The sequence below is a fragment of the Sapajus apella genome, unplaced genomic scaffold (assembly GCF_009761245.1).
Source record: "Sapajus apella isolate SASKATOON/1434 unplaced genomic scaffold, GSC_monkey_1.0 scaffold76, whole genome shotgun sequence".
Taxonomy (NCBI): Eukaryota; Metazoa; Chordata; class Mammalia; order Primates; family Cebidae; genus Sapajus; species Sapajus apella.
In genome coordinates this window covers 7,166,548-7,187,807 of record NW_022437016.1, presented here as the reverse complement: position 1 = coordinate 7,187,807, position 21,260 = coordinate 7,166,548, and the positions used below count along the sequence as shown (strand labels likewise).

General features: G+C 44.6%; 1 protein-coding gene across 2 annotated transcripts in view; it reads left to right on the top strand.

Annotated features, from left to right (window-relative positions):
• The window catches only part of TTLL11 (tubulin tyrosine ligase like 11), a 277,911-nt gene that overhangs the window by 223,128 nt on the left and 33,523 nt on the right, over window positions 1–21,260 (top strand). The window contains exon 8 of one of the 2 annotated variants that reach the window (XM_032251513.1): window positions 5,512–5,618. The exons of the other annotated variant lie outside the window; for it this stretch is intronic. Coding sequence (XP_032107404.1) covers window positions 5,512–5,618 — 107 coding nt within the window. The remainder of the gene's footprint in view (window positions 1–5,511; window positions 5,619–21,260) is intronic. 2 annotated transcript variants of the gene reach the window in all.

Here is a 21,260-nt window from a genome sequence, read left to right as displayed (position 1 = left end):
ACTCCAGTTGAATTTATTTCCAGTGTCCATCTCTTATAATGTGCTGCATAGATCAGCAGTTTTCGGAGTGAATTATGCTAATGCCAGTCTGGCCATCTTCTATTTTTCCTTTTCACCAAGAAATGAGAAATAATGAACTGTTCTTCTCTCGTCTAGACTTAACTCTCTCTCACCAGCTTTTCGTGTCACTTCCTCAGGAGGCACATGATAGTAGCGCATATTACCATGAATTAAGTGCCCCTTTTCTTTCTTTTTTAACATTTTATTTTATAATAATTGCTGGGGTGTGAAGCCATCTTTTTCCCCGAGAAATAGACATGATCTGATTGACTCTTCAGCTTGACAGCTTTCTTGGAGGGAGATGCGTTTTTGTCGTTCTCCTTCCTCTAGATTACTGATTTGGGGGCCATCTATGTAATTCACGAAGGGAAATTTTTACAAATGTATCCCACATCAGAATTTGATGTCAATTTGCATATGCTGTGTTTTTCATAATGGCAGCCCAGAAATTAAGCAGTTTGCCAAACCAGCTTTATTTCTAGGAAATGCAGCCGCTTCTCTGTACCACGAGCATTTTCTTCCTGTGAGATTCTCCCACGGGGTGACTTGTGATCCTGGGTCTCCTGAATGAGGGGAAGGTTTTTCTTCCTTTTTCCTTTCCCCTTCCACTCCCTTTTATCACAAGGAGATATTAACCTGCTTCATAAAGGGTAGCTGCGGGGGGTTTTAGTCTCTGAGAGGCAACATTGTGTGTTAGAATGCTCTAGAATAGGAGCGTAAGAGGCCTTGCTTCCCCTTCTGTCATTAACTCTTCAGTGATCTGATAATCTCCCCCACTTCTGTGATCATCCCTTTCCAGCAATATTGCATGCTTTGGATATCAATGGCCTTTCGAAGCCATAAATTTTAAACTGGAGTTGTCTCCTTGCCACTCCCCCACCAGATGTTTATGTAGTGTGGTTTTAAAAAAGTAAATATAGATCATTTGTTAGCTTTCATGTTATAGAACCCTCTCCAGAAAAAGAAAAATAAAAAATCAAGAAGCTTCTTTTCTGAACAGAGAAGGAGAAATACAAAAGAAATTCTATAAATAGGATTTTATGGAGTGGAAAAAGTTGGTTCCTATATTTCCCATGAGATGTCAGTAGTTAAGAGGAAATGAGAATGATCATTTCAAATCTTTCTATACTTGGACTCCTAATGAACTTAAATGATTTGTGAGTCTTTCCCATCATATGTGCCCAAATTCCTTTAATTCTGGAAAAAAAAAAAAAATCCAGACTATTTCTTGAAACTGGTTCTGCATCAGAGAGGAAGGATGGGAACTGCCATTTGCCACTTCCCCATGTGCACCAGGCACTGAGCTAGTCCTTGAAAGAGCCTTGTATGGTGAGCGGCTTTATCCTCATGGTACAAATCTCAGTTTCCTAATGTCAATGTAGACAGCCTCCGTGACTTACACAAGGTCACACAGCAAAGCCAAGATCAAACTCATGTGCATTTGCCTCCAAAGCTAGTCTTTTCCATGTACATTTCTAACCCATCCTTTCCTAGAAACTTTTCTGGCTTCTCATGGTACCCTATTTCTTGGACTTTTCTTCCACTGAAGAATTTATGGGCCATTTTAAGAACTGCATCCCCAGGCATAAGAGAAAACTGTTCTCAATGATTAGGAGCCACCAAGGCTTCACATTTTTACCCCAGACTCTGAGATCACGTACAGTCTCTGAGAGCGGTATCCAAGGCCCATTCAGCTCTTCACTGCTCAGAATACTGCCTCCACAGAGACGGCACAAATACATTCACATTAAGTGACAGATGGGATGAAAAATTCATTTCAAAGTCTTGATATCTTGATTGTTGAAGTCATTCATTTCCTGTTTGAGTTTATGGAGAATGTTTGGTAACCACAGGGCAAATCCATGGTATGGGACTCTCAGCCCGAGCCCCATATCCCAAAGCTTGCAACAGGAGTGCTTTAGAGGCCCCAACCCTACTGGTCCCTGGCCTGAGACCTGGTTTCTTGATTCCTGAATTCCTCCTGCAGCCCTGGACTAGGCCACCTCCCCACAACTCCCAAACCTACTACTCTACCATCCAAGGGAGAACTAGATGTGAATTCCGGCCATGTGACCTTGGGCAAGTCACGTCCTGTCTCTTGAGCCTTAGCATACCCTTCATCAAAATGGGACTAGGAATACCACCCTTAAAGAATGGTTAAAATCCAGACAGCTAATAAGCAGGAAAAGCCCTGGCATACAGATGGTGCCCAAGAAATGCCTACAGTATCAAAATTCTTCTAAAGCATTTGCATTTCCTGCCTACCGCAGCCAGCATGGATCCCTCCTCTGTCCCAGCAGCAGACGCTGCAATCAACTCTATTTGCAGGCATCACTAGGGAGAAAGAGTTACCTTGGAAAGCGAATAAATGGAGAATTTTTTTGGTAAATTATGGCTCCTGCTAAAGGTTTGACACTTCTATTTTCTACCTGTCAGAAAACAAAAAAAATAATAACTATATACCAGTGGTCAGTTTGGTTCCCCTTTTAATACTCCATTAACCCACAGAGCAAGCCAGGCAGGGCTTCCTCCTGTCTTGTGGAAGAGCAGGTAGCCCAGAGGACACTGATATGATAATTAGAGGACACTGTGGCCATTCCTAATGAAGCTTTGTGAATTAGCAATGCAGGCTGCTGGAATACCTAGGGAGAGACTGGGACATCATGCCCCACAGAACCCACTAGGTAGCCGTCTTGGCGACAAGTGACGTGAAAACCTCGGTGTCCATTGACAAGTGGTTACTGGGGCCCAATAACTGTGTGGTGATGTGCTTTGAAGTCTGCCGCCGTGACTTGTGATTGAAATACGGAACAGGAGCCCAGGAGGAAGCAGGATGTGCATTGACGGCCTGGGAAATACAGGCGGGAAGAAAGGAAGGAAGGAGGGAGGAAGGGGGCGAGAAAGTGTGCTGGCATACAAGGAGCAGCAGCCTCGTCTGGGCACCATGCTGGGCACATGCCCAGCCGCTGTCGTTAGGGGTGTGCTTGGGTTTGGAGAGGGGCCTCTGATGCCCAAACCCTGCTTGCCCATCAACCCCTCCCCTGTCTGGTCCCTAACAGAGCTATTCACACAGGAGATAATGACAAATAGGAAATCAAAGAGCCACTTCATCATTAGCTGAGGCAGGGGATGTGGATTCATTTGAAAAGTTGAAAGCAGCATTGAATGTAGTTCAGCCAACCTGACAGCTGGCCCAGAGGCCTAGCTTTCAGGATTCCCTGGACAAATCCAGCCCAGAGCAGGGGTGCACCCAGACAAGCCAAGGACTGCTTCCAGTCTGAACAGAGAGCCCAAGCCCAGTACACAGACATTCCGGCTGGTGCGCTCCATTTCTCCAGAATGGGCGGGGTCACTCACTGAAAGTTTCGCTCTAGGCAGCCTCTGGGGTGGGATGGTTCTGGCTCTAGAAGAAAAGGGAAAAGGGAGAGAGAGTTGTGGAAGGGAACTCGCAATTGCTGTGGACCTACCAGGCGACAAGCACCATGCTGTGTTCTTGGCATATACTCATTGCCCCAGAAATCTTGTGGGCAGGTATTATCATTTTCATTTTGGAGCCCAAGAAATAAAAGCACGGAAGGTTTAAGTAAATTCCATGCAGTCACACAGCTAGAAAACGTTCCAGTCAGGATTTAAATCCTAATCTGTCTGATGCCTAAATCATGCTCTTTTCAGCATACAAGGCTGCTGTCCCCTTCACATGTCCAGACCAAAAAAAGGCTGGGGAGGGGTAGGAGGATTCTAAACACCCCTGCTGTGACCTAGACAGGGAGTCCCAATGCTGACCTCAGACTGAAAACCTGGTGACTGTGGCCTCCCTGCTCCTAAGCAAGCGGAACATCCGAAGCTCAGAGGCCTGCCCCCTTCATCCTCCTGTCATTTCCAGGTGACTCCCCTAAAGTCAGGAACAAGGAACCTCCCCAGCGATGCCACGTCAGCCCACACAGAGGAGCGAGGACCCAGCCTGTGCTGTTCTGCTCTATAAATCTTGGGCTTAGTGTGGCTGATCTGGGGCTTATGTAGAATCATCTGGTGACAGATTAAGATGGGTAAAATATAGAAGCCTTGAACTCTTGTCCATAGATTTGTACACAGGGACTCATCTGGTGAGCCTTTCCAGGGGGAATTGCTCCTGGACAGCAGTGATGGCTTCAGCCTGTACTGGTAACATGCTGTCATCCTCGGGTCATCTGAGCATGACACTGTCAGCCACCTGGACACTGGCTGGAGAGGGCAGTGCTGAGGGCCCAGCTTTCCCTCCCCCTCCTGGAGACTATGAGATGGGAAGATGAGGACACGAGCATGGGGGTATTTCTTGTGTGGAGTTCGTTCCCATTTGGAGCAGGCAGGGACCCACATTGCCATGTAAGGTCGGGCTGATACACAATGACTGTAATAAAGATCACCTGTTTTATAGGTGAGGAGACCAAGATTCAAGAAGGTGAAATGGTTTAACCAGGGCCATGCTGCTTCCAAGTGGCAGAGCCAGGCTACAACTCAAGACTTGCCCTCCTAGCTAGGCGTGGTGGCTCATACCTGTAATCCCAGCACTTTGGGAGGCTGAGGCGGGTGGATCATCTGAGGTCAGGAGTTTGAGACCAGCCTGGCCAACATGGAGAAACCCTGTCTCTAATAAAAATACAAAAATTAGCCAGGCATGGTGGTGGGTGCCTATCATTCCAGTTACTCAGGAGAGCTGCTTGAACCTGGGAAGTGGAGGTGGCAGTGAGCCAAGATTAAACCACTGCACTCCATCCTGGATGACAGAGCAAGACTCTATGTCAGAAAAAAAAAAAAAAAAAAAAAAAAAAAAAAGACTTGCTCTCCTAAAGTTCTTGCTCTTTCCAGCCCATTAGACCCCTAACTAACCAAATGGCTGAACTTACAGGAATGCAAGGATCTAACCTTGCTTACATCACCAGCCGTCTCTCCCACTGTTCTGTGCCAGACACCCTTCAGTAGTTCCAGCTGTGGTAAGGGAGGACATTCTAGACCCGGAACACAATCCAAGCAAAGACAATATCTTAGTCCGTTCAGGCTGCTAGAACAAAAATGCCACAGCCTAGGTGGCTTAAACAACAATTTATTTCTCATGGTTCTGGAGGCTGGGAAGACCAAGATCAAGGTGCTGGTAGATCCAGTGTCTGGTGAGGACCCACGTCCTGGTGTGCAGACAGCCACCTTCCTCTATGTTCACATGGTGGAGAGCAGAGAGGAAGCAAGCTCTCTAGTCTCTCTTCCTAGAAGAGCACTATTCCCATTCCCAAGGGTGCCACTGTCATGACCTAATCACCTGTCAGAGGCCCCACCTCCTAATGCCATCACGTGGGAGGGAGAGGATTTCAAACTATGGATTTGGGGAAGACAAACATTCAGTCCCTAACGGGAGTGGAGGAGAGATAGACAGGACAGGCTTCAGCCTGGCAGTGACATGTCACTTCCCATTGTTGGCAGGAACTGCAAACTCAGCAGCAGCAGCCTGTCCATGGCTGCTGTGGACATCCTCTACATTGACATCACACGGAGGTGGAACTCCATGACCCTGGACCAGCGGGACTCAGGTACCTGAAACATTCCTCTGCCGTGGCCTGTGGGGTCCTGACAGGTGTGGGTGGCACATTTCCTGTTCCTTCTTGTCAAGGGTCCAGATGGGGTGCAGACGGGGGAAGAAGATGACCCCATCAGATCAAGACATTATCCCAGGGACTGAGCGGAATTTCAATCCTGGAGCACTGTATGCTTCCAAATTCTCGTGCTACCACTGGCCATTCCTTGCCTTTGCTTAAGGCTCAGATTCCATCCATACTGGGAATGCTCAGTTATTCATCCATTCGTTCACCCCTCACACACATTTCCTGAGCATATGCTGGGCCCAGCCCTGGGTGGGCTGGAGGGTGTAGTGCTTGGTTCTCGTCTTGAAGGAACTCTATAGCATCGAGAGGCAGGTGAGAAAATGATGCTAGGTAGTAGGGTGCTGGCTGGGATGGAGGGCAGCTCAGAGGAGCTATCCAGGAACCCAGCAGAGGAGCTCCTCATCCAGGGAGGACCAAGGAAGACTTCAGGAGAAGGGTGTGTGGCATCAGATGGTGAACAGGGCTGGGACGGACACTCTGGCAGGGCTATTGCTTGGCCTTGGCATGACACAGGAGAGGCTGTTGAGCTTACACCATACCAAGTAGCCCAGGTGGGGAGGAACAAAAAGGGACATGACAAGGGGTAGAGATGAGGTTACAGGAGCTGTCAAAGCCTTGAATGCCACACAAGAAAATTTGATCTTGATCCTCTAGGTTCTGTGGCAAAGCATTCTGTGAGAAGAACCCACCTTCAGGTAGATGAGTTTCCAAACTTTTTCCTCACAGAGGGTGTTTCTCTCTCTCTCTCTCTCTTTTTTTTTTTTTTTTTTTTTTTTGATGGAGTTTTGCTCTGTTGCCCAGGCTGGAGTGGTGCAATGGTGTGATCTTGGCTCACTGCAACCTCTGCCTCCCAGGTTCAAGCAATTATCCTAACTCAGCCTTCCAAGTAGCTGGGATTACAGGTGCAAGCCACCACACCTGGCTAATTTTGTATTTTTTTAGTAGAGACAGGATTTCACCATGTTGGCCCGGCTGGTCTTGAACTCCTGAGCTCAAGTGATTTGCCTGCCTCGGCCTCCCAAAGTGCTGAGATTATAGGCACGAGCCACTGCATCCAGCCCAGAGGGTGTTTTTCTAAAAAAAATTATCAGAACCATAACTGACATTTGTCCAGCTCATCACCAAACCTCAAGGTCCTTTCATGCATATTTCCTCATTAAATGTCCCCATGAACCAGTTCAGTAGGCATTATGAGTCTCATTTCGCAGATGAGTAAACTCCAGCTCAGGTGACAGAGATCACATAGGAACCGTGAGCCCGCAGCACCCTGGCACCCATGCCACCTCCTCTTCCGGCTGCCTCCCTGCAAAAAGGGAGGCACCGGGTCGTGAGGGGTGGGGCAGCTTGGTCCTGTGAGTTGGTGGAGACAACATGAAGTCAGATTGGGAGATCCAGATTAGAACTGATTATGCCATTTCTTGCCTCTGTCAGCTTGAAAAGCCATTCCACCTCCTAATCTCCAGTTCCTCATCTGTAAAATGGCACCAACAATCCCTGCTCTCCAGGGCTGCGCTGAGGTCTTTGGAGTCCTTGCTGATGGCACAAGGCAGTTTATCTTATTAGTGGACACCCCTTGGGGAGAATCCTGGGGGCAATCTGCCTGGCACCTGCTGTACCCCTAGCCAATCCTGCCCTATGCCCATGTAGGCCAGAAACTTCCCAACCACAGAGACACAGCAGGTTCTTCCTGCAGGGCACCGGTGCTCAGGCATCATTTGCAGCTTGGCTTCCTGTTTAGTAATGATGCTCCCGGCTGCCAGTTCTTGGCCCTTATATGCCAAGCACTCTGCAGGCACTTTACGTATGCAGCACCGGCTAGAATTCTCCTAGAGGTAGATATGATTAGCTCCATTGTTCAGAGGAGGAAACTGAGGCCCAGAGAGGCATGGCTGGTGGATAAGGTTCAAACACCAACCCTCCGGAGCCTCTTCCAGGTTGCCTTCTCCCCCTAACTGGTCCTACAGTGAGACCACCATCAAGCTCCCTGCAGCTCCCCTTTCTTTAAGTCAAAAGCAAAACCCAGGAAATACCAGCAGTCATTGAATCAACAAGGTGAGTGCTTCTGTGGCATCTCTGCAGTTGGCAGCTCCCTTACAGCCCTCCCTGGCAACCAGGAGAGGCATGAGAAGGAGCATCTTCGTCTTCAGGAGAAGTAGGCAGATTAATTATCATTTCGAGGGCTGAGAGTGCTCATGTGACAACGGAGCGGCGGCACTTTCTGCTGACGCCTTCAGAAAGCGGAGAAGTGTTTGCTCTGTGAGCTGAATGTGGGGAGTCATCCAGGATCCTGTGGAGGGGGCCAGATGAGGGGGTGGGGGTGGCCGTGGAATTATTAAATATTGAAATTGATCAGGAGTAGCAGCAGGAAGCTATTTATCATGTTTTATTGCTGCAAACTAGCATTACCATCTGGCCCATTGTTAATTCTGAGTAGTTTTTCATGTTTTGTTTGCCTCTTAAATTGCTCCTGGTAAGCGGAATCCACAGGGGCTGTCCGAAGTTCAAGCTCCGGTGAGGTTTTCTGGGGTCTGCCAGGGTCTCTGCATTCTGCTGACCAAGCTATGGAAATGAGAAACATACTTATTTTTAGCACATACTGATAAGCAAATTCAGGGCTGGGATCTCCCCGGCCTTTCGCCAGACCTCAGCCCCTGACTAGGTGGAGTGGTCATCGCCGATAGTAACAGCATTTTGAGATTACTTCATGTGTGCACATATCACTGCAAATTCCCATGCCAGGCCTTCCAGGTAGGCAGCAGTACCGGCTTTTACAGATGAGCACCCCGAGGTCCCAAGAGCAAAAGTGACTTGTCTGAACTCCCACAGCCAGGGAGTAGCAAAGGAAGGCAAGATTTGAACTCAAGCCTCCTACCCCCTCACCCAGGGTGCTGTTCCCCCATCCAAGGCTACACCAAACACTGCTTGTTCCATGACGCAGAGGGGGCGGGGCTCGTGAGGCAGGAGTCAGAGGGGATGGCAGCAGCAGGAGGCACTCACAGAGCCTGTGCTGGGACGATAGAACTGGAGCAGAGAGGGTTCCTGTCCAACCACCAATCTCCCCTTCCTCCATCCTCGGAGTTTTCATCACTCCTGGAAGGAATAACAGGGCCTGGGGTCTAGGAAGTGGGCCTGGGCATGAAAGCCAGGCATGGGAAGCCTTTTGTGCCCATGGTCTCAGGAGCCACTGCTGGTGCCAACCAGGGCCCAGCTCTTGCCTCCTTCCCAAGGCTGGTCCAAGCCCCTGATTCTCAAGGAGAGGGGCATCTGGAGACAGCCACCTTCTTAGGACCACTCAGGAAGCTACTAAGTAGCAAAAGAAGAAGTCTGTGGTTGAGTGGTCATTCTTCCTTTTGCCGAGTATCAGCAGAAAAGCCAGAGGGTCTTCTTTTCATGCCTCCATGGTGTGGAGCCAAGGGGTTCCCAGGCTCTCAGATCCAGTTAGGTACTGGCTGGAGGCATGGTGCCATGCTGAGGGAGACAGCGTTCCCCATCCCACAGCTGCTGGGGGGCAGAAAAGGAAGAAACCTGTGAAGAATGGTAGAGCCCAGGTTCTCATGCTCAGAGAACACATACTCACTCATTCATTCATCCACTCAACCAACAGCTCATGAACGTGTTACCAGGTATTGGGCCCTGCAGAGATATAAAGATAAATTATGTAAAGATCCTACCCTCTTAAGGAAAAAAAAGAGACCACTTACTGAACATTTATATGGGACAGAAATAAAAAATGCTTGCTGTGCATTACCTCATTTGCTTCTCATACCATCCTGTGAGATAAGCATTGTTATTCCCATTCAACAGATGAAAAACCTGAGCCTCAAAGAGGTAAAATTACACAGACATGACAAGAGTGACCGTGGGGGCTGGTAGCAGCGGCTCATGCCTATAATCCCAGCACTTTGGGAGGCTGAGATGGGAGGACTGCTTGAGGCTAGGAGTTCAAGACCAGCCTGGGCAACGTAGCATGACCCCCATCTCTATACAGAATTTAAAAATTCACCAGGCATGATGGCACTTGCCTATAGTCCCAGCTACTTGGGAAGCCAAGGCAGGAGGATTACCTGCACCCCAGAGTTCAAAGCTGCAGTGAGCTACAGTTGTGCCACTGCACTCCAGCCTGGGCGACAGAAAGAGATCCTGCCTCTAAAGAAAACGTTACAGTGGGGACCCTATTATTTGAATAAAAACCAGTCTAACTTCAGAGCCTACTTCCCTTTCCATTATACCCAGTGTCTCTCAGTCACAAATGAATCTGACATACCGTTGACAGTTGCAGTAGTATACGACCAGAGCTATCTCGGGGGAGGAACAGAGGAGCATTGCTGTGAGGGTTAAGAGAGAATGTATACGAGGCACGTAGGATGCTGTGACCCAGAAAAGCCACCCACTGTGTGTTCTGTATCCTCGAGGGCCTAGCACATGGCCTGGAACGTGCAGAGCATCTCGCCCAGTGCCCAGTGAGTATGTGATGAGTGGACAAATGTAAAAATAAAAGATGCCCTGTGTCCTCAAAGCAGGGTGTGCTGAGTGTGAGAACCTTAGAGTAGAGGCGGTCTCTTTGACAGGGTCTCCCTCCCCTCCTCTGCATGCCCAGTTGGACTGGATCATCACTCATACCCAGTGCCTGCTGTGTTAAAACGCTGAAGCGTCTTCCCCTCTCCTGAAGCCAGTCAGGCTTTCCTTTTGCCCTAATAAGACTTTGGTGCCCACTGAAGGGGTTAACCAGATCCCTGATGCTTGAGACTTCTATGAACAAAAATAACGTGCAAAAGAGGACCTTGTTATTGAAATGGAGAAGAAAAAATGGTGCTTCAAATAATTCGGAAAAAAAATCAAAACTAGTGAGAAAAAGCAGGCACATTATGAAATCTAAACCTCAAATAATCCTTTTAAATAAGTTTGCTTTTGATTGTTTGTTTTGTGCTTTATTGGACCTCAGGTTCATAGAATTAGATTAACCATCACCCTTGGTTCATGAGACACTTCCATCATGATCCATGTGTAGCCCACTTTTATTTAGTTAGCTTTTTAAATTAGCTATTTTTAATAATGGAATAGGCATCCACAAACTCACTGCTCACAACAAAAGCTAGGACTTGACAATGACCTACACCTAATATGTGGCTCTCCCCACCTAAGGAACTCTCCATCTGCACCCTGGGTTCATCATTCTCTAAGTGGGCTCACCTTCACCTCTGTCAGAATGTCAATGACTATTCCAGAGCTTGATAGAATTTACTAACATGTAGCTTACGCTCTCCAGCATGCCAATATATTGCCATTTAAAAAGAAAGAAAGAAAGAAAAGAAAGAAAGAAAGAGAGAGAGAGAGACAGAGAGAGAGAAAGAAAGAAAGAAAGAAAGAAAGAAAGAAAGAAAGAAAGAAAGAAAGAAAGAAAGAAGGAAAGAAAGAAGGAAGAAAAGTATTTTAATTTCCAACTCTAGAATTTCCAGCAGGACACAGAACTCTAAATGAGAGTTTTATCAGCAAAACTAGGATGTTGTAGCCGTCGAGTAGCCCTCTCGTTGCCCAGAATGAAATAAAGAAACAAATTTGTCAGTGAAGATGCATTTATTTCATGTAAATTATACTCACGAGCTCCTTCTTATCATGGAGACTTTGCCCTCAACTCTTTCCAGAGTGGAATTTCACATCTCCATGGTAAGAGATGAGTACAGAATCAAGATTAGGCAATTAAAGACAAAATCACTGGTGTCAGCTGTGAGAGACAAACATTTTACTTGCAAAGGTAGCATTTGAGCTGGGCAACCGGCATCCTGTCCATCTAACGAAAGACCAACATCTGGGGGCTTCTGAACTTTGTTTACTTCGAAGCCAGATGTTTTTGCTATTTTAAGAGATAAGCTAAAGATTCCTCTCAGTAACCAAAGGGAACATGAGAGCAAAGGAAGAAAAAACTGACTGTGGCGACTTCCCCACCTCCCCTTTCCATGAGAGCTCAAGCACCACACACCCCTTGCTTGGAGAGGGAAATCTAAGAATGGCATTGTTTACTGTCTGACATATGCTGAGTACTCTTTGACCAAGATAAGAAACATTTCTTCCACTGCTTGATGAGCTACATGCCTGCCTTCTGAGCTACGTGCCCACCTCTGGGGGACTGCCTTGGTTTGACTTGCTATATACCCAAAGCCACAGGCTTCAGAATCAGACAAACTGGGTTTTCAATCTGAGCTTGGTCACTTGCTAGCTATGTGACCTCAAGCAAGTTAGGTAACTTCCTCCAAGCCTCAAGTTCATCATGTGTAAAGTGGAGATAATAATGGTGCGTGCCTCATGGAAACACTGGGATGGATGAAATGAAACATAACATGGAAAGCGCTCAGGGTCCTGTCTGCCCATGGAAAATGCTCAGGAAGCAGGGCTGCCCCTAGTATGATCCCATTGCTCCTATGCACTCCTTTCTCAAGAAGTGCTTCCGGGGCACCTACCCCTGCCAGCCGCTTTGCAGGTGCTGGCAACAGAGATGGAAGAAGGGCCTGCCTCACAGTCAGATGAGAGGGTTGGGACGTGGCCACAACAGACTCCCTTGGTGGCCGACAGAGTGCCAGGCCCTCCTCATTCCACCCTGGTGACAGTGGGGACAGTGAGGCTGGCGAAGGCAGAGGAAAAGCGGCGCTGGCAGCCTCCGCCATGAGTATGGGAAGCCAGAGCCCTGCCTCCTTTAATCACTTGCAGACCTACGCTGGCCCTGAGCTACCTGCAGTCACTGGTGTCACAGTTCCAACCCCAGGGAGAGCACTGGCGCATTTGAGGGCCTTGAGAGCTGGACCTCTGTCTGCTCTGAGTCCCCACACTCATCACTAGCCTCATACTCGCTCCAGCCAGAGGGGTCAGCCCCCTCGGGCCCCCACCTCTGCAGGAACCCCCTCTCCTTGCTCACCACCACCCAGTCCCCCTTCCTCACAGAGCCTCCCCCAGTGCTCGGGCTGGGCCCAGCACCCTCTCACTTGCTCCACAGCACCCAGCACTGCCCTTGACCACAGCACACATCGAATACTGTGAATGAACCTGGACATCTGCCCCTGACGTGAGACCAACATTCAGGAAGCAGAGCTGTTCCCGCCTGCCTGAGGCCAAGCACTGAGCCTGGCATCTAGCAGGTGCTCTGCAAACACAGGTCTCAGGGACCAGGGCTCAGCCCCGGCAACCTGCTGATCCCGTGGTTTCTGAGCCTCATGACCATCTCTCACCGAATTCCCTCAGTCACTGACTGCAAGTCTTTTGACACCTCTGCTCCTTCAGCTGGAGTGAACCCCAGCTGAAATGTATTTGGTTAAAGAATCACTGAAATATTGAAGAGTATTTTTATTTGGAATGTTGAGGGCAGCCTCCCTTATACGTAAACATGGTTGCCCCCTCCCCCTGAAATACAGGAGGCCACAGATAAGTAGGCCCGTTTCGCGCAGAGGCTCGTGCGAGGTGTCTGGCACGAACGACGTTCTTCAGCCTTGAAATTATCTCACAGTCAGATGGGCCTCTCTGGATGTGTGCCCTACATGCTTACAAAACAGTTGGCATCAGAATTATTTTTAATAAAAGCAAGTGAGCCAGCAGAAATGCCAGGTCCACCTCCCCCTCGCTCACCCAGACCCTGATCTCCAAGCCCTGCTAAAGCCACTTCTCCCCGAGTAGTGCTGCCAGGCAAGGTGTGGTCACACCCACTGCCTCTTTGTCGGGCGAGCACCTGTCCTTCCTCATCCTCAGTCACCTCGAGGGTGGAGAGAATAGGACCTCTCCCTATCATCTGGCCTCATCCCCCAAAAACAGACAAAGCCGGGAAAGCTGAATTCTTTTGGATGTAGGCCTCCCCTCTCCCCACACTTGCTGCTCACCATCCCCAGATCTTTCAGGAATGGCAGCCACAGCATCCAGCATTGTGTAGAAAGCCAGCAGCTGAGTCAGACAGACTGGGTTTCTATACTCTGCTACCTGCCATTGGGAAGCCCTGAGAGGGGGCACTGCACCTCTGGGAGCCTCAGCGTCCTTTGAACCAGGGCCAGTGACATCTACCTTGGGGCACTGTCAGGATTTAGTGATGAAGTACACACCCGGCCCAAACTGTAGCTCCTTTTCTGTATTAGCCATCCTTCCTGGTGGGTGTAGGTGTTATAGACCACAACCCGTTTCCAAACCCACTTGTCCACACTGTGCACACACTTCCAGTGAGCTCTACCACAACCCTATCTACAAGAGGAGGAAACCAAGGCTTAGAGGGCCAGAAACAGATCGACAGGCAGGCAGGGGCAGAACAGGAGCCATGCCCCAGTCTCAGTCCTGGGCTATCTTGCACAGTGACAACAGTCACAGGCACATGAAAATGTGAGCCGCGTGCCGGCTCTCAGATGCTCCCAGGCCCGAGAATTGGGCAGAGCTGTGTTTAGTAGCACGGTCTGGCCCCTGGTTTTGGCTCAGTCTGGTGTTAACAACAGCAGCGTGTCCAGGGAGCTCGTGGGCTGTGAGGGCTTTCCCTGACACCCCCTCATCTGTTCCTCCCCGTCCTGGAAGTCAGTAGAATGTTTGTACACACTTTACTGTTGCAAAACACAACACTTAACCCTCCCAGCTGCCCTGAGGGAAGGAATTTCCCTTATCCCAGAGTTAGGGCTGTGGGAATAAGGATGTTGGGAAGTTAGGGGCCGTCTCCAACGGCCCCTGCAGTGCTCAGGCCGGGATCCAGGCCTCCTGACTTTCTCCAGCGCCACTGCCAGTGACTGACACCAACCCCAGCTGCATTTATCAAGCAGCGAACACAGGTCAGGTGCTCTAAAAGCCTTTTTAAAAAAATTAACAAGCTTAATGTTTTTAGAACATATAGTTACAGAAAAATTGGGCAGATAGTATGGAATTCCCATACACTCCCCCAACCCCATGCACACAGTTTCCTTACAACAGCATCTTGCATTATCTTGCTGTTATAATTAATGGAAAAACCTTGGTATATTATGACCGACTCAAGTCTGTAGTTTGCATTAAGGTTCACCCTGTGTTGTACAGTTCTGTGGGATCTGATAAATGCATAATGTCACATATCCACCATTACAGTACCATACAGAACAGTTTCACTGCCCTAAAAACTCCCTGTGCTCCTCCTGTTCAGCCCTCCCCACTGAGCCCCTGATCTTTTCACTCTCTATAGTTTAGCCTTTTTCAGAAAGTCATATTGTTGGAGTCATATAGTATCCTTTTCAGACAGGCTCTTTTCACTTAGCAACGTGCATTTCAGGTTTCTCCATGTCTTTTTACGGCTTGCTAGTTCATTTCTTTTTATCTCTGAATAATAGTCCACTGAATGGATATGCCACAGTTTGTTCATCTGTTCACTTAGGTACAAGGCGTACTCAGATGCACCTTGGTTGCTTCCAGTTTTTGGCAATCATGATTAAAGCTGCTATAAACATTTGTGTGTGGGTTTTGTGTGGACATAAGTTTGTAACACCATTGGGCAAATACCCAAGGATGTGATGATTGGATCGTATGGTGCAATGGTTAATTTCAGTGTCTACTTGACTGGAATAAGGAATACCTAGAGAACTGGTAAAGCATTAGTTCTGGGCGTATCTGTGAGAGTGTTTCCATAGGAGATTGGTGTGTGAGTTGGTGAACTTGATGGGGAAGAATCACTCTCAATGTGAGTGGGCACCATCCAATCAGCTGGGGGCCCAAATAGAACAAAAAAGGCAAAGATGACTCTTTCTCGTTTCTCTTGTCCCCCACCTCTCCACTCCTCTGCCGCCGCTCCCTCCTGGAGCTGGGACGCTCTTCTTCTCCTGTCCTTGGACATCAGAACTCCAGGTTCTCTGGCCTTTGGACTGCAGGACTTACACCAGGTCTTCCCCTCACCCCCACTCCCCCAACCCCAGCTTCTTAGGCCTTAGGCCTGGTGCTGAGAGTCACATCATTGGCATCCTTGGTTCTGAGGCTTTTAGATTTGGACTCAGCCACACCACTGGTTTCCTAGGGTCCCCACATTAAAGATGGCCTGTCGTGTGTGGGACGTCTCAGCCCTGAGCCAACTCCCGTAGTAAATCCCCTCTCACATATTCATATCTATTAATATCTATCTCTGTATCTATATCTATCTCTCTCTCTCTCTCCATATATATGCAGTGAGTCTTCCATATCCATACATCCTACATATGCAGATTCAAATCAGCCATGGATTGATAGTTCTTTTAAAGAAAAATTAAAAAAAAAATAACAATTTAAAAAATACAAAGTAAAATAACCGCATAACAGTTACATAACATTTACATTGTGTTAGGTATTATAAGTAATCTAGAGATAATTTAAATTATACAGCAGGATGTGCATAGGTTATATGCAAATACTACACTATTTTATATAAGGAACTTGAGCATCTGCAGAATTCGACATCAGCGAGGGTACCTGGAACTGATCTCCTGTGGATGCTGAGGGATGCCAAACTGTCTTCCAAAGTAGTACCATTTTGCATTCCTAGAAGTAATGAATCAGAGTTACTTTTGCCCCACATCCTTGGCAACACTTAGTACACTCAGCTTTTTGGATTTAGCCATTTTGATAGGTATGTAGTGCCACCTCATTGTTTTATATTGCAATTCCTTAAAGACATTTGATGTTGAGTATCTTTTCATGTGCTTATTTGCCACCTATATATCTTCTTTGATGAGGTGTCTGTTCAGAACTTTTGCCCATGTTTTAATTGGGTTTTTTTTTTATTGTTGAGTTTTAAGAATTATTTGTATATTTTGAAGACAAGTTCTGTATCAGATATATATTTAGCAAATACTTTTCTCCCAGTCTTTGGCTTGTCTCACTTTCCTAACAATGTATTTTCAGAGGAGAACTTTTTAATTTTAATAAAGTTCAACTTAATTTTTTTCCTTCATGGATCTTGCTCTTGGTGTTGTGTCTAAAATTTTATAGCCAACCCAAAAGTCATCTAGATTTTCTCCAATATTATCATCTAGAAGTTTTGTAGTTTTGTATTTTACACTTAGGCCTGGGATCCATTTTGAGTTCATTTTTGTGAAAGGTGTAAGGTCTGTGTTTAGATTATTTTATTTATTTATTTATTTATTTTACATATCAGTGCACAATTGTGCCAGCACAGTTTGTTGAAAAGACTAACCTCCCTGCATTGAATTGCATTTACTCATTTGTCAAAGACCGGTTGGCTATATTTATAAGGGTCTACCAAGACACTCTATTCCATTCCATTAGTCTAGTTCCAATTCTTTTACTAATATTATACTATTTTGATTATTAGAGCTTTATAGTAAATTTTGGAATTGGGTAGTGTCAGTCCTCCGACTTTATTCTTTTTCTTCTTCAGTGATATGTTTACAATTCCGGTCTTTTGTCTTTTCATGTAAGTTGTAGAATTAGTTTGTCAATATCCACAACATAACTTGCTGGGGTTTTCATTTGGATTGTGTTGAATCAAATTAGAAAAAACAATGGTGATCTTCCTATTCATGAACATGAAGTAGCTCTTCATTTATTTAGATCTTCTTTTATTTATTTCATCTAAGTTTTGTAGTTTTCCTCATATAGATCTTGCACATATTCTGTTAGATTTATACCTAAATGTTTTATTTGGTGATAATGTGAATGATGTTATGTTTTTAATTTCAAATTCCAGTTGTTCATTGCTAATATATTAAAAATTTGACTTTCCTATAATAACCTTGTATCCTTCAACCATACTACAGTCATTTGTTACTTCAGGAGATTTCCTTGTCAATTCATTGGGATTTTCTACGTTGACAATCCATTGAACAAAGACAGTTTTATTTCTTCCTTTCAAATCTCTATAACTTTCATTTCCTTTTCTTGTCTTATCGCTTAGCTATGACTTCCAGTATAATGCTGGACAGGAGTGGTGAGGGGGAGCTTTTTGTTTCTGATGCTAAGAGGAAAACATCTAGTTTATTTCCATTAAACTATAGGATTTTGTAGATATTGCTTTATCAAATTGATGAAGTAATTGCATTGGTCATGGTATATGATTCCTTTTTTTTCTTTTTTTCCCCTTAGCAATAGTATCTTGCTCTGTTGCCCAGGCTGGAGTGCAGTGGCACAATCTTGGCTCTCTGTAGCTTCAGAGTCCTGGGCTTATCCTTCTGCCTTAGCCTTCTGAGTAGCTAGGGCTACAGGTGTGTGCCACCACGCCTGGTTAATTTATTTTTAAAATTTTTTTTGAAGAGACAGGGTCTCACTGGATTGCCCAGGTGGTTTCAAACTCCTGGACTCAAACAATCCTCCTCCCTTGGCCTCTTAAAGTGTTGGAATTACATTGGTGCCCAGCCTGTGATTCAATTTGCTGATATTTCGTTGAGGGTTTTTATGTCAATGCTCAAGAGAGATATTGGTTTGTAGTTTTTCTTTCTGGTAATGTCATTATCTGGCCTAGGTATTAGGGTAATGCTGGCCTCATAGAATGAGTTAGGAAGTTTTTTCTCTTCTTCTGTATTCTGGAAGAGATTGTAAAGAATTTGTATCATTTCTTTCTTAAATGTTTGTTAGAACTCACCAATGAACCTATCTGGCATGGTGCTTTCTTCTTTGAAAATTTATTGATTATTCTCTTTAATAGATAAAGGCCTATTCAAATTATCTGTTTTTTCTTGTGTGAGTTTTCATAAATTGTTTCTTTCAAGAAATTGGTCTATTTCGTCTAATCAAATTTGTAGACATAGACTTATTCATAATATTTCTTTATTTTCTTTTTAGTATCCATGGGATCAGTAGTGATAGTGATGATCCCTCTTTGATTTCTGATATTAGTAATTTGTAATTACTAATTAGTAATCTGAGAATCTTTTCTCTTTCTCTGTTGTTGCTTTTTTGGTTTGCTTTTGTTTGTTTGCTTGTTTTCGGTTAGCCAGGCTAGAAATTTTTCAATTTTATTGATCTTTTCAAAGAACCAGCTTTCAGTTTCATAGATTTTCTCTATTGATTTCTTCCTATTTTAATTCATAAATTTGTGTTCTAATTTTTATTATTTATTTCTATCTTTTTAATTTGGATTAAATTTGCTTTTATCCTAGTTTCCTAAAATGGAAGCTTAGATTATTGATATTAGATCTTTCTTCTTGTCTAATCTATTGCTATAAATTGTAAGGCACTAATATCACTGCATCCCACAATTTCAATAAGTTATATATTTTAATTTTCACCTAGTTAAAAAAATTTTTTTTGAGACAGAGTTTCACTCTTGTTGCCCAGGCTGGAGTGCAATGGCATGATCTTGGCTCACCACAACCTCTGCCTCAGCCTCCCGAGTAGCTGGAATTACTGGCATGCACCACCATTTCCAGCTAATTTTGTATTTTTATAAGAGATAGGGTTTCTCCACATTAGTCAGGCTGGTCTCGAACTCCTGACCTCAGGTGATCCACCCACCTTGGCCTCCCAAAGTGCTGGGATTATAGGCATGAGCCACTGCACCTGACCTAAAATATTTTCAATTTCTCTTGAGATTTTTTTGGACTTGTATGTTGTTTAGACATGTGCTACTTATTCTCTAAATGTCTGGGGACTTCTCAATCATCTTTCTCTTACTGATTTTTAGTTTAATTCTATTGTGGACTGAGAGAATACTTTGTATGATTTCTATTCTTTTAAATTTATTAAAAAGGTGTGTTTTATGGTCTAGGATGTAGTTTGTCTTGGTGAGTATTTCATGTGAACTGAAAAGAATGTATTTTCTACTCTTGTTGGATAAAGTATTATATACATGTCAATTAGATATAGTTGATTGATGGTGCTGCTAAGTTCAACTATATCCTTACTAATTTTATGCCTGCTGGATCTGTCAATTACTGATAGAGGGGTGTCAAAGTTTCCAACTATAATAGTGGATTTATCTATTTTTCTTTGCAGTTCTATCAGTTTTGTCTCACATATTTTGACAGTCTGTTGTTGGGTGCATACATGTTAAGGATTGTTATGTCTCCTTGGAGAATGGTCCCCTTTATCATTATTACCCACCTTTATCCCTGATAATTTTCCTTGTTTTTCAGTCTGCTTTGTCTGAAATTAACATAGCTACTATAATTTTCTTTTAGTTAGGGGTATCATGATATATCTTTCTCCATCCCTTTGCTTTTTTTTTTTTAAGGGAAAAAAGAAAGAAAGAAAGAAAGAAAGAGAGAAAGAAAGAAAAAGAATGAAAAAGAGAAAGAGGAAGAGAAAGGAGAGAGAACAGGAGTCTTGCTTTATTGCCCAGGCTAGAATGCAGTCTAAAAATGGGTACTGAAAACCTCTTTTATGCCAATAATTGTGGTTACAATGGAGACAGGAAGGAATAAGGGTGGAAAATAAACAAGCAGCCAACCAATATTTCATTTAAGTCTGTGAAATGCTATGCAGTTACTGAGGAGTGATTACTTCCAATTATGTAGTCACTTTTAGAGTAGGTGTGATGTGGTACTGAGAAGAATGTATGTTTTGTGGATTTGGGGTGGAGAGTTCTGTAAATGTTTATTAAGTTTACTTGTTCCAGGTCTGAGTTCAAGTCCTGGATATCCTTGTTAATTTTCTGTTCTGTTAATCTGTCTAATATTGACAATGTGATGTTGAAGTCTCCCACTATTATTGTGTGGGAGTCTAAGTCTCTTTATAAGTTATTAAGAACTTGCCTTATGTACCTGCGTGCTCCTGTATTGGGTGCGTATATATTTAGGATCGTTAGCTCTTCTTGTTGCATTGATCCTTTTACCATTATGTAATGTCCTTCTTTGCCTCTTTTGATCTTTGTTGCTTTAAAGTCTATTTTATCTGAGGCGAGAATTGCAACTCCTGCTTTTTATTTATTTATTTATTTTTGCTCTCCATTTGGTTGGTAAATCTTCCTCCATCCCTTTGTTTTGAGTCTTTGTGTATCCTTGCATGTGAGATGGGTCTGGATACAGCATACCGATGGGTTTTGACTGTGTCTTTTGATTGGGGGATTTAGTCGATTTAAATTTGAGATTAATAATAATATATGTGAGTTTAATACTGCCATTTGATGCTAGCTGGCTGTTTTGCCCATTAGTTGATGCAGATTCTTCATTATGTTGATGCTCTTTACCTTTTGGTGTATTTTTGGAATGGCTAATACTGGTTGTTCCTTTCTATGTGTAGTGCTTCCTTCAGAAGCTCTTGTAAAGCAGGCCCTTTGCTTTTTTATCTATCTTTTTTTGTTTTTATGTTAAATGTATGTTTCTTTTTATCTTTAAACTGTGTTTCAGTTGGATCTTGTTTTTTTTTTTTTTTTATCCTCTCAACAGTCTCTGTCCTTTAATTTACTTAAACCATTCACATTTAAAGTAACTATTGATATAGTTGGATTGATACCTATCATGTTTGTAACAGCTTCTATTCATTGACTTGTTCTTTGTTTCTGTTTTTACTTCTCTTTTTCTGCCTTTTCCGGTTTTAATAGAGAATTTTGTATAATTCCATTTTCTCTCTTAACATAGCAATTATACTACTTTTAAAAACAGTCATTATCCTAGAGTTTGCAATTAGTTTTCAGCTAATAAGTCCATTTTCAAGTAACACTATACCACTTCA